Source organism: Xylocopa sonorina, chromosome 6 (genome assembly GCF_050948175.1).
Source record: "Xylocopa sonorina isolate GNS202 chromosome 6, iyXylSono1_principal, whole genome shotgun sequence".
Classification (NCBI taxonomy): Eukaryota; Metazoa; Arthropoda; class Insecta; order Hymenoptera; family Apidae; genus Xylocopa; species Xylocopa sonorina.
This window is the reverse complement of record NC_135198.1, coordinates 8,715,947-8,729,946: the sequence shown is the minus strand read 5'-3', so window position 1 is coordinate 8,729,946 and position 14,000 is coordinate 8,715,947. Positions and strand designations below refer to the sequence as shown.

Here is a 14,000-nt window from a genome sequence, read left to right as displayed (position 1 = left end):
AGGCCGCCGGTCCCTCGCGCTCGACGTTCTGCGACGGGTTCGTTGACATGCCGGCTGGAAAGTCTGAAGGTCTCGCTGGCCGCCGAAAAAGGTCAGCAGGGTTACAAATATAGAAGCGTTGTAGGCGCGCGAAGCGACGCTCGACGGGGGATCGGAGAGGACAGAAGCGTGGCGGTTTCAGCCTCGCCAGTAGAACACTTCTGCCGTGTTCGTCAGACTGAATCGATACTCAAATTCTCCGGGCCAGTATTAATAGAATTTCGCGACAAGAGGAGACATCAAGAGGTCCGCGCGTGTGTTCGTTAACCGTCTAAAAAAGAAGAAAAAAAAACAGAACTCGTAGTTCCTATCGCGAACAGTGCGTGTCCAACAATCTCGTTACGCGTCCTTAAATCATGAATCGCGAATCAGACTGGAAAATTCAAGAGTTGCCTGCCATGAAAGCAATAAGCAGCACTGGCTCCAATCTCGTGCGGTACCCACTCCACTGACTGGTGCTGGTGTAACGATCGTCTTCCACGTGTGACACTCCACACAAACGTGACCCCCCTGTAGCTCTAACCTATTCGTAAGACTCGATGCATCTAGGAAAGACCTCGTAGAACTCCAAAGAACAATCACGCCGCGTCCTCGCAACAGAGCCGGTACTTGGAAGGCAGCGAACGGAAGGGTGCGTTGAAATAAAGACGAGGGTGGGATCCGTTCGAACGGCAGGGACCACGCAGACTGCTGGTTCCTCGTGATTGGAGCTCGCTTCTCATGGTACTGAGGGTAACTCAGAGTCGGTGGATGAGCGCGAACGAACAGCGCGGTCCCCGTGAACAGCAACGACACCGTCATCGTCGTGTAACATCGTCATGGCTCCACGTGTCCTTTCCAAGGCGATGATCTCGTTCGTGTTGATCTTCCTGGTCGCTCGCTGGCCATCGCGCGGCCAAGCTGGCTTGGTTAGGTTTTACGAGTCCGTTCCAGACCGTCTGGAAACGGACAGAAGGGTTCCTATCAATGACTACGCGATGCATGGACCGATCGTGGACGACCACGACTTTCCGCGCGATCTCAGAGAGCCCTATCCAGGCAAGAGTTTCGGGCCCATGGGTCCCATTGATGGCTCCCTGCCGGACGACGTGTCCTTTCGAAGTCTGTCGTCTGGACAAGGGGATGGGGTCAATTCCATGGAACACGTGGCGTCCCACGCGGTCGAAGAGGTCGATGAAGCGTCCGGACATTCCAAGCCGGAGTATAACATTATCTCGGTGGAGTTTCATCGCGTGGAAACGCCTTTCGTCATCGGGATATGGATCTTCTTCGCGAGTCTCGCGAAAATAGGTATGCGAATGCGTGGCGCTTGAACTTGATGGTGGTCTTGATCGAATGGTTGGCCGTTTGCTGGTTTCGTTGGCAGCTGCTGCGCTCAGCTCTGTCCTTGGCGCGCGGAACGGATCGGTGAACCTTGCTGACTTTTAACCCTTGATCGGCGAATTAGGAAAGATCTCGTTTTTCGACTTTTATTAGGGTTTCAAAATGATTGTGGTGAATATGCTAAATAACAGAGTCAGCTTCGATTAATTAACTAAATACTTTAATACAATAGCAGTAGGCTACTTTAGTTTTTGAGATAGTAGTGAAAAACGAAGTGGTTGGCTGAAGATTGATGCCAATGTCCTTACTGAAATTGATATTTCTTATTCTTCATTAATATTATACGACTGATTATTGTAGCATACAGTCGTACGTTAATTTTAGTGGTCTACTATGAAATTCTACGAGCTTCTCTCTTCAGCGACAAGATACGACGAATTGATTGATTATGGTCGCGCATAAAATATTATTTGTCAAAATGTAAAATGTGCACGATACAGACATATTCTAAATTAGCATATTCGCAATTGTGTAGATAAAGTAGCTGGACTAAAGAATATAAACTGGTGGAAATAAATTTCAGACGGGATCATTGAAATATTTGCTTCTTCTCTATGCGGCAGACAAGGCGAATAATAATAAAATATTTCTGTCCTCATTACTCGCAATTACAATAATTGCTTTTAACACGTACAACCGTTAGATGATATATTCCACTGTTTAAGCGTTAATCTCTAAACGTAACGCAGTTACATAAATGCTCAGTGGATATTAGGTTCCCATTAACTGTATAAATAGCAGTACACTACGTCACATTGTACTGTCATCGAGTCCACGTAGAATTTCCCATTCCATTCCGAAAGGGGAGCGTATACAACGGTACAGATAATGGAGCGTTCAGAGAACTTAATGGAACATTCACAAACCGTAGGCTCATATAATAGAAGTTTTACTTGTTTTTCAGTAGCATCGATCGTGTTTGCAACGTGCCCGTGCACTGCTTATACCCGTTCCACGATGCTTTTTATAGATTCTGCACACTTTACAGAAATAAAAGCCCATAGCACTCCTTTGCCGTACCTTGTAACACCTGCGAGAACTCTAAAAAAACAACAAAATTAACAACATTCATCGCTGACACGTAAAACGGTAGCCCCGAAAAATTGCCACCGTGACAAAGCCGTGTTCATTAACACCAAAACCAGGGGGACAAATGGCACCAATTTTACGGTGGGTTGCAACAGGCGGTTTGAAAGCAGCATTCGCCGAACAAGGGTTAATAACGGAGCGATCGTTCGCCGTTGACCAGCCAACGAGAGGGTCTCGCAGATTTCTTTCGTTGTTGGGCGCGAAACGGGGCCACCCTGTTAACGTTAACCATTAAATGCGTGCAGGCTTCCACATGACGCCGAAGCTCAGCAAGATCTTTCCGGAGTCCTGTTTGCTGATCGTTGTCGGCGTCGCCGTTGGTGTCTTACTGTTCCAGGCGAGCAGCGTCCACGTGTCGCCCTTAACGCCCGACACGTTCTTCCTCTACATGCTGCCGCCCATTATTCTGGACGCCGGCTACTTCATGCCCAACCGGCTGTTCTTCGACCACCTGGGGACGATACTGCTCTTCGCAGTCGTTGGGACTATATTTAACACCTTGTCAATAGGTCAGTAAAAGTGGACGATGTGGCGTGAAGTAACCGCAGCTACGTCCGACATATAACGCTTCTTTCCATTTTCTTTTCGACTCGCCTTTACTTACTTAAAATTACGTTTGGTCTAGTTTACCATAGAATCTGGTAGATTTATGCGAATCGGTATAATTCGCGTAAGTTGATCGCTCTTCGTGTAACAGAAGTTCACAGATTTTACTGCCTATGACTTATCGTGCTGGAGTAGACGCTTCGCCGTAGATTAGGTAATACGAGTCAGGTAGAAGTTTTAGAGATCGCTCACTAAATTAAAACTTCGAATGTGCAGAGATCTACTGGATTTTTTTTGCCTCTTAGCAGAATAACTTTGAAGTTGGATTGATTTACGCTTTCCGTGTCCGTTTCTACGACGATAAAAAGTTCTACGAATCAGGCATTAGGTAAAATTGCGTTTCGATAAAGTGCTAGCCTATTTCCGTGAGATATGTTTCACGATGGAACCTCATTTACTGAACAAATCATACAACTGACTCGTAATCAGTTTATACGATAGAAATTTACTGATTACGCTAGCTAAAGTAAGCAGCAGAGCTTAGCAGTGGATTAAGCGATAGAAGTCCGGCTGGAGTTTAGTAGCTCAAACAGTAAATACAATCCCGCTCGAATACACAGAATTCAACCCTGTATCTTTACCATTTATTATTTTATATATTTTTCCGACTGAGTAAACGAGGTTAAATTGATTTATGATTTTCGTCACTCTCTTTTTCTTTTCATCCGATTCATTCTACGGATGACATATAGGTGGATGAGTTGAAGAGTTTCTCCTAAGTGTAAAGTGAGACGAATGGTTTCTTTTAATGACGTGGTTACTTCCCACCGAATTTTCGAGAACGTAAATCTTTATTTTCTGACACGACGAGAGGTTTCTCAAACGCATTTGGTCTACGTTATTCTGAAGCAGGCTGGTTAAGAGATTATTGATGTCGGTCTAGAAGCACTTCTTTCCAAAGCGTAAACCCTTTGATATCGATAGAATCGCGCAAAGGCACTTCGCGGAGTTAATTAACCCTCGTAATGGAATAAAAGATTCGGTCTTGGTTGAACAGGGAAACTCGCCTCGAGTTCACCGTCTCGCAGGAAACGGAAACAGACTTCGAAAAAAGTATCGGAGCGAGTTTTGTCACGGTATTATATTTCGACTCGCTATTTATTTCACGCGTTGCTTATACACCTTCCCGCAAATTCCCCCAATACGTTTCGCAATCGATCTGCGTTAGTAGTAGAGGAGCACGCGCGCACCAGAGCGCCTAAACGACTATCGAGAGTGAAAATGCGGGGACGTCGAACCGCCCCCGCGATTTCTGTTTATGGCACGCCCGCGTGGAACACCGATTCGGCGTTACGAAACATCCACGATTTCCTCTGCGCGATGGAACGATGATGTCCACGATAATTAAAGACTCGGAGTCCGTGCGACATTCGCGGAACCGATGACCCGTTTACGTTATTATTACCGGTGAGGTTAAATATTGCCAACGGAAGTGTGCGTACGAAGATCGTTGCCAAAAGAATTCTACGATGACAGCTTTTTTATTGGCTGAACTGCTACTCGATCTTGTAACTCTTCAATTCGGTGAAATGAAATCGGTGATGAATATTTATAAGACTGATCTCTGAAATTGTTACGTTTCGCGTAACTTTTTATATGATTAAAATCTGTGAACGATTATTAAAATTCTTCTTAAAATTCTATTAATAAAATTTCATGGTACATTATCGATGAAATTTTAATATTTTTAATTTTAAGCCACGATGTCGTCAGTGTCGCGATTAAATTGCGAAGAATTCCGGAATTTTTAATAATTCTCTGTACCTTTGAACGATTCACAGGCGCCTCGTTGTGGGTGTTAGGCAAGAGCGGCCTTTTTGGCTTTGAGACGCCTCTGTTGCAAATGTTCCTGTTCTCCGCGCTCATCAGCGCGGTCGACCCTGTCGCTGTGTTAGCCGTCTTCGAGGAGATCCACGTGAACGAAATCCTGTATATCGTCGTGTTCGGGGAGAGCTTGTTGAACGACGCTGTCACCGTCGTAAGTATCGTTCCAGTGTAATTCGAGATTGTACCATACGTACAATTAACACACCCCCATCGAAGCTAAAGAATTATTCAATCCGATGCGCGACTCTCCCAACTCGCGAAGGGTTGATCGCGATCCAAGCCAAGAAACTCCTGGAAATCCTGCACAGGCGAACAGCGGCGGAGTCACGCGGTTAGAACTTCCGCAATTTACACGCGCAGCAGACCCCGAAGAACCCTAATCCCTCTTAATCGGAGGGTAGCAGCTGAGTAAGTCATAGTTGTTTAATGCCACGCAGGTGCTGTACCATATGTTCGAAGCTTACAACGAGATCGGTGCAACGGAAATAATTTACACGAACGTGTTGTCGGGGCTGGCTTCGTTCTTCGTCGTGGCGATCGGCGGGACGATAATCGGTGTGTTCTGGGGATTCGCCACCGGTTTCGTTACGAGGTTCACCCATCAGGTCCGCGTGATCGAGCCCATCTTCATATTCGTCATGGCCTACCTGGCCTACCTGAACGCCGAAATCTTTCACATGTCCAGCATACTGGCGTAAGTACCAACGATCCCTCTCAGCGGGCATCAGGCTCTTCCGATTCAATTTCGTTCGTTACGAAACTTTGCCAGAAACTTGGGAATGCGACGGTTATGTTTTAACGATAAGTAGTTGGAAACCTCTTTGAAAGAATTGCAGTTAATATCTTTGGAGAACTTTGGCGACTCTTAAGGGTTAATTAAGGAAGACTGGGAACGAATACTCGCTTGTTCAATAAGCACTAATTACTCGCGAGACTTTGCGAAGATATTGGAAAAGTATCATGTATACGTACTAAGCAGTTCACCTGCTTTTACGTCAAAATTCTATTTGATATTGTTTAAACTTTTTGTGGGTAGATATGGTGTGGTTTCAACGTTTCGATAATATAATTAATCGGCTGATTAAAATCTTGATAATAGCCTGATATCTATTACTGCGATGTTATAATAGGTATTAATTTATAATGATATTATGCGCAAGCGAATGATTATATTAATGGCCTTAAATGAAACTATTAATATTATACCGTAATAGAGAGAATTTTATACCGTGTAAAGTGATCAAAGGGAAATAGTGGAATGTGTTCAAATTTTTCTACTATATTTCCTTTGTTTACATTGATAAAATCGAATCATTCGAACGTGCCCAGTATGACCTATAAATTTTTAACACGAACACTCATCTCACGATACGATTGGCTCTCAATAAATTCTGAAAAGGACTTGTCCGACTCTCACGCGAGTCGTACCATATATCCGCCGAAACGTTTGTGCTTTTTGCACAGCCTGGCGATTAATCGACGCGATATTAATCAACCCCTTCGTACCCCCGTTCATTAAATGATCGAGCAAAAAATCTCGACTCTTCAGCGCCGTGGACCAAAGCGAACGTATAACAGAAAACTGGCTCTTTTTCGCGATTACCAGAATAAATCGTGGATAGAAACACTTCGAAGAGTAGGCAATGGCAATACGAACCTCATTAATTCCGTTATTTACACGTTTCCAGATAAAGTCAGGAATGGCTATGGTCAAGCTCGATATAAAGCGTGGCTCATGTAATAACTGTTCAAATATGCTTAACCCGCAATCGTCGATTCTTGCTCGATTTTTATTTATACGATTAAACAGAGCTTCTATCGTGTTTGATGGACAAACAGACGGGTTTCGAATGCACGAGCGTCAGCCGTGACACGATTGTAACGTGCTGATGATCGTTTATTTAGAACGTTCAAGATGAAGCGGCACTTGGATAGCGAAATCCGAAATCGATATAAGTTGTCCGATGAAAATCACTAAATTATAATTTATATTAATTGTACCATTCATTTCTATTCATCTAATGTACCGAAACACGTGTTCGTTGATACTGTTTGAGAAAAAACTTGAAAAAGATTTTGAACGTCCAACTCTGGCGAAAAGCCAAAGGCTGAAACCAAAGTACGGTGCACTTGAAAAACAGAAGAGAAACATTTGAAATGCCTCTGAACGTGCTTCTAGCATTCCTCTTTCTCTCTGTATCTCTCTCGTCGCGAATTAACAAGTAAATTAGCGGACAGATCCAGCTCGTAAAACAGCCAAATGAGCCTGGACAGACGTACGCGGAAATTTGCAGCGTGCAGAGCACCGACACGGTCACGTATCGCTCGTAAATCCAATCGACGTCGTTGCCCTGTAGCCGTCGATTTCGTAAACGCGCCGGATCGTACGTTTGAATTAATTTCGACGTTTAGGAAACAGCCCTGGGCACGATCGATACGCGTGTTACCCTCGCGCCCATATTCACCCCTCTGTGTGTCGACTAGCCCCCTCCACCCCCAACGATTAGCCATGACCTCTTTGTCGGCAGGATCACGTTCTGCGGCATCACCATGAAGAATTATGTGGAAGCCAATATATCGCACAAGTCGCACACCACCGTGAAGTACACGATGAAAATGCTGTCCAGCAGCTCGGAGACCATCATATTCATGTTCCTCGGGGTCGCAACCGTGAACAACCATCACGACTGGAACACGTGGTTCGTCCTTATGACGATCGTCTTCTGCTCGGTTTATCGAATCGTCGGTGAGTAAACGCGGTTTTACGCTCGGTGAGCTCGTTGCCAATATAACTGGCTGTAACTTCGTTCAGACGAAATCAATTTGCAAACTCTACGTGGTTTCGCATGTGCCGTGCTCCGAGATCGAAGGCACGTTATAATGTCGCTGTCTATGTCGGAATTGTAGCGGCTGATCTCGCCACAAATTGTCAAAATTAATCGAAGTCGATGAAAACGTAGACTGATGCTATTTAATCGGTGTACGTACTCGCATGCATCCAGTAATGATGAGCCGTGCGTGTGTAAATCAGACGTGACATCTCCAAGGTCGATGAGTGTATTCGTCATTGTAATGTCGTGTCTCTGGTGACAGTAATCGCGTCACACGGATCGATGTATCAAGGTGAATGCCTGTGCTACTCGATCGTCGGATCGCCAAGGGTTCCTTAATGGCATCAAGTGATAAAGAACGACTTACGTTAAAGCGATCATGGCTTATCGCGTGTCAAGCGGTTACGTGAACGTGCCAGAAGTGGGTACCGCTTCTTGTGCCTTGGTGTTCCCGTTTTTTGCGGGTTAATAAGCTGCAACGAAATCCCGGAACTTGGCACGCGCCAAGTGGGAAGCATTGTTTCGCCCTGTTTCGCATAATTTGCTGTAACCAAGAAGAAACGAGGAGAGGATTAGATAAGCAGATATTTCAAGCAGACACGTTCCTATAATCCCTTTTCTCGAAAACAAATTTCACTTTGTTGCCTAAGAATCAAGATCGAAACACTCAGGAATATCAAATCTATTTTTGTATTATTACAGCCACTTTATAAGCACATAATTCATATGTTATAATCTTGATAAATCGCGCTTCCACTTTCCATGCCTCTTATCCTAATGTCCAATATCGAAATTGATATCTCCCATCGAAGAAAGGAAGAAGTACACTTCCAAGAAAGATCAGAGCTGCCTCGCCAATCCTCTCGCTTGAGTCACGAGATATCTTGCACCACTGTTAACAGGATTCGTTTCCCTCGTTCTATATGCAGCAGTTTGCATCACAGCTTACTGTCGCGTACTTACGGCTTCCCGTTCCATCGACAATTTATCATATTAAATGCTGTTCACCAGCGACGCTTAAAAAATTCATCGCTATCTACAAGCACGTACGCTCCGAGCTTTAATTCGATCAGCCATAACATCCGTATACTAGAGACGGTATAATGTGAGCCATTTTTTATTAAGGGTTCTTAAGAACGAGACTGGAATGTTTCAGGCGTGATCTTCCTGACAGCCTTGGCTAATCAATTCCGATTGCACAAGCTGGACAAGGTGGAGAAGTTCGTGATGTCTTACGGAGGCTTACGAGGCGCCGTAGCGTTTGCTCTGGTCCTGCTGATCAACCCCAAACACGTGCCGTTACAGCCGATGTTCGTCACCACCACGATCGCGGTCATCTATTTCACGGTGTTCATCCAAGTGAGTTCATACAATCAGCATAATTAACATTTCTGCGCTGGAACTGGTAGAGTAGAGCAGAAGACAATTCAAACAGACATTCCCCGACGAGAGGGGAAATTGTAACATTCTTATACAGCCAACAAAAATCTCCGCATCGCATTCTTTACGTCTCCATTGCCATCGAGAACTCTAGCCACGGTCATACACCGTTTTACGCGGAAACTTCGCGTTGCTTTCTTTTCGGGTCTTCCGTTAGGATTATCCGGATGCGTCCCAGAATTGTTTCGCGGACAACAGTCGCTGGAACCACCAGTGGAGTTTTAAGCTTTCTTTCGTCGTTGTATCGCGTAGTCCGACGGTAAAAGTTGGAATTAAACTTCACGGTAATAATGCGGGATGGGCGGCCGAACAGTTCCCGTTGTACGCGTAGACGCGCGGAAAAATAACAATAAAGTGGGTCGGTTCATCGAGGGGGAGACGATACCACTGCAAAGAACATCCCCTTTCCCCGAATCAACATTTCCCTAGCCAGGGAGCTCGTAGCTACGCGAGAAAGTAAACTTTGAGAAATGTTGATTCAGACTCGGGGGCCACCTCATTCAGTGGCCGCGACGCGATCGCGAGGGGCTATTCTTACACATTTTCTCGACCACCCTCGGGACTCTAATGTGCCCGGTACGTCCGCGGCTGCGATTCGCGTGCAGCAAACTTACCACGGATTGAATGATTTTTAGAAACCGTGGAACGTTCCGCCGTTAACAATTATCGGGAAACGTGGCTCGAAAGGTTCAAGGGGATGAATCTTAAATGGGTTTAACTTTTAAGGGTTTCGTCGAGCGATCTTCGGACTTCCTTCGGGATAAATAATGCAAAGCGCCAGTCAGTTCGTTCGAAACGTATTTAAAACAAATCAGAGTAGAGTAGTTTATTTTTCAAACGTCAATTTCGTACCTTGGAAAGTAGTCGAGCGTGTGATACGGTAAATAAACTAGTGAGTAGGTAGAACGCTTATTGCGCGAAAGTATAACAGAACAGACGGAAGTTTAATAATATCGAGCAAAGTGCAGGCATCGCTGGGGATATCCAGTATTCGACCCGATCATTATCCGTGGAAACTACCGAATGATGTGCTCCGTAATAGGCTTTCAGCGACGCGAGCGAATATACCTCGACGTATGATCACGGTTCACACCGCCTGTTATGACACACGTTGGCCACGGAATATGCGAGCGTTTAGTACTAGCCTCGGCCATTTTGTCATCATGGACAACTGCGTACGAATGGGATTCCCTCGACCAGCTCGAGTTTACGACTGTCCAACGTATCGTCTAATGGTCCCAAATATATCGTGTCCTAAAATTTCTCATCATAATGTCACAGTCGCGCGATTCTTTTCTTCGTTTATGCGCGTTCGCCATGCGATACCAAGAGAAACGTGGCGCGCATCCATCGCTGATCGGCGTGAAAATAATAAAGCGTTTCAATGGCGAACGTCTCTCTTCCGTTGCGATTATTCGCATCAATCCCTGTGAAAAGGCTAGGCTGCAAATTCTTGCTTCTCTTTTTTGTTTCTGTTAACTGCGTTATAAATATGCAGTCGATGTTGACCTTTCTTTATGCCGACACTATCGATTCCCAGGCTCTGTTTTAAATATGATCTACTAGTGCATAGTTGTTGCGCATCGCACGTTTACTGAATGGTAGTAGTTTATTTTCGTTCTAAGAGCGTATGTCGTACGGGATTGATAGAATTTTTTTCTTATTAATTTTAAGAAAAAATCGCATCGTAATTTATTGACATTTTCTGTACAATCATACGCTTTAATTTCGCCCGCTCCTTTCGAAGGTGGAATCAAATCAAATCTAAAAAAAAGCGGAGTAAAGTGGAAAGGTAATTAGACTGCAGAGAGTTAGAGTCGCGAGCAAAAAGTTGGAGTGAACGAAGAAACACCAGCCTTCCATCTTGAAAGCGCCTCCCGTTTGCGATGGCCGCTCTTGAGCCGCCATTAATTCCGGAAAACACCATCGATCGATTGGAAACTCGATATCGATGCCACGCTTTACCACGATAACTTTATACGCGAAATAGGTACTTAACATTTAAACCTGACCGCTCAGAAGGAGACCCCATATGACACTGTAACATTTCTTGCGAAGTGACGCAAAGCGGAGGAGGTAATGTCAACCCTTGATTGCACTCGAGACGAGAATTGATGCAGCGTAAATGTTAGGGTAGAGTCAATTTAAAGGTACTTTCGCTGTGGAAAAAACCTTCCATCCTTAGTATTATATTACCTTTGAAAGTGCGTGCAAATTTTGATGGAACTCGCATCAAATCTAAACACGTAATTAAATTTCAACAGAGCAATCGAAATTCCCGTTAAGTAATTCAACACACCACGAAACACTATAAATCATTAATCGTCTCGAAGTCGAAAGTAGTTTCTACCGAAACCATCTACTTGCAGGGTATCACGATCAAGCCGCTCGTGAAGATTCTGAACGTAAAGCGAGCTGAAAAGAAGAAGCCAACCATGAACGAGAGGATCCACGAACGTGTACGTAGATCCCGCACGTGCGCACGTGACTTCATTCTCTTTCTGTAACGAGTATCTCGCGACGCGATCGACCGTGACGAGCTAACATAACCGCGACCAAGGTTCAGTCGAGCATCGATCACTTAACAAAGTGCACGACGCCGAGTTTCGGGTGGGGAAAAATGGGGTACGAGTGGCGCAAGACCGCACACGTCGTGTAAATTGCAGAGGACGCCGCGGCTCCTCCACCCTCTATCGTTCCCGCAAATATCGAGAAAGAGCGGCGGGCAACGATACACGGGCAAATCAATAATCGTCCGTGGTTGTTGTGCACGGGAAGATCGCATTGATTTTAACCCCTGGGAGCCGCTGCGCCGCCTTCCGCAAATGAACGCGTCCGGAGGAAGAACAATGCGTCCGGGTAGATAACGAACAACGTTGGCTCGCGGTTCCGTACGTTTCAGAACGGTCGATGTGCATGCACGCGGTGCATGTGCGGCCTCGTTCCTAAAGGGATAACGGAAGTGGTATAGGGCGGGCAACGGAACCGGCCGTGTTAAGGAAAATGGCGTCTTCGGTTGCAGATAATGGACCACGTGATGGCTGGGATCGAGGACATTCTGGGCAAGCACGGCAATTACCACGTTCGGGACAAGTATGCGTAATTTATGTACACTCTGTATTGTCCGCGCGCGAGTCTACGCGATCAAATGCAATTTAACTTCTACAACTTGTTATAGAGTGGAACTGTTGCGTATTATTTCTGTTCTAAGACAGTCGAAGTTTTCGTATCACGGGAAATATAAGGGAGTAACTTACGACTGTTTCTTCCCCCCCGGTAGGATGACTCACGAAGAACTCGAGCCGGTGATGTAGGGTGTAGATGGTCCTGACACACTAATATTCTTGAGAGAAATATTTTCTTCTCATCGTTCGTTGTCTAGAAACTATTGTCCCATAAATTTTGTAGGAACAGTGGAAGAATTTATGAAATATTTGTTAGAGTTACGTACTGGTTGATATTTAACGAGACACATACATCCAATGTTTCGAACTGGCGACTTGCATTTACTCCTTGTCGCCTCCTCTGTTTCCCAGGTTCAAGCGGTTCGATAACAAATTTATACGGCCGTATCTGGTGAGGAATCACTGCGGCGCCGAACCAAAAATATTGGAGACCTACTCGAAACTCGCGATGAAAGACGCCCTGGATTACATTAGGAGGAATGCGTCCACTATCGGAAATATCAGTGGGACTGAAAGCATGTCCGCGATATTCCGCAACTACAGCAACACGGGACAGTTCAATGGGAGGTAGGAAACCTTTCTCTTTTCTCTCTTCCACTCTCTTTCCATTCCCGCAAGTCCTTTCTTTCCGTTCGTATCGCGCCGAGTTATCTCGTTCGTACTTGACCTGTTTATCTCCACAATAAGGAACGCGAAGAATGTTCCTTTGATGGCCACGGGTGTACGGCAACCCCTTGACACTCTGCTGAAAACGTATTAATTATCGAGGAAAGTTTTCCGCGATGAAGAAGAAATCGTAGCGACCCGGGATTCTTTGAGCTCGTCGCTTTGTCCCCTTCGGTTGAACGTTGAAACAAATTGAGCTCCCGCGTCGATGGTACAGATCAAATACACCGAGTGAACTTTCAAAATGAAAGTACAACCCCAAGATATCCTGCGATTTGAAATCTGTATTCATCAATTATTTTACTTCTCAACGAGACGTAACAGAATTAAAGTACATTTCTCGAGCTTTATCGGACGAAGATAAACGAAACAAGCGAAAAAATATAATGCTACAATAGCTTCTATCGGATACGATGTCCGGTTTGCGAGAGAAGTCGATGCTCCGTGACTCACCCCGTGAGCACAGTTACACGGACTGACCCCAAGTAGACTAACCGAAGATAAGTCTGCATTGTATCTCGATTGAACAGCGAGAGCCCTCCCCGAGGCACAGTATCGATCTTCAAGTGGCAGCCCGTCATAAAATGCAGTCTCATTCTTTCTCCTTCCAGTCCGAGTTGCAGCCAGCTCGAAGCGGGCTGGAATATTGATCTCCAAGAACTGGAGTACAACCCTTCCAAGAAGGACCTGACCGACGCCAGGATCCACCATCTATTGGCCGAAGAACTGTGCAAGCCTTACAAGAGGGTAAGAAACCCTCGTTGCTGAGCACGTGATTTTACGTATGCATTGTTGTATCCGTAGCACTGAGAAGCTTGCTGACCGCGATTCTTTTCTTTCCTCGCCGATCGCCACCCGAAACTTCAGCCGTCGATTCTTGACCCTTGAATTATACGGGAAGCGGCTCGAGTCGGAACTCGACGCGGAGGGATGC

General features: G+C 45.4%; 1 protein-coding gene across 4 annotated transcripts in view; it reads left to right on the top strand.

The window, feature by feature from the left end:
• The first annotated feature begins 611 nt into the window (after window positions 1-611).
• Nhe2 (Na[+]/H[+] hydrogen exchanger 2) overlaps window positions 612-14,000 on the top strand; it is a 250,996-nt gene continuing 237,607 nt past the window's right edge. For 3 of the 4 annotated variants that reach the window (XR_013101951.1, XM_076896762.1, XM_076896760.1), the window contains exons 1-10: window positions 612-1,329; window positions 2,757-3,020; window positions 4,899-5,095; window positions 5,382-5,638; window positions 7,473-7,690; window positions 8,932-9,134; window positions 11,585-11,674; window positions 12,238-12,308; window positions 12,752-12,967; window positions 13,678-13,813. Coding sequence is in view for 3 of the 4 variants with exons in the window: in XM_076896762.1 (XP_076752877.1) it covers window positions 858-1,329; window positions 2,757-3,020; window positions 4,899-5,095; window positions 5,382-5,638; window positions 7,473-7,690; window positions 8,932-9,134; window positions 11,585-11,674; window positions 12,238-12,308; window positions 12,752-12,967; window positions 13,678-13,813 (2,124 nt within the window). In the remaining variant the exon portion in view is untranslated. The remainder of the gene's footprint in view (window positions 1,330-2,756; window positions 3,021-4,898; window positions 5,096-5,381; window positions 5,639-7,472; window positions 7,691-8,931; window positions 9,135-11,584; window positions 11,675-12,237; window positions 12,309-12,751; window positions 12,968-13,677; window positions 13,814-14,000) is intronic. The other variant, XM_076896761.1, reaches the window with a different exon arrangement.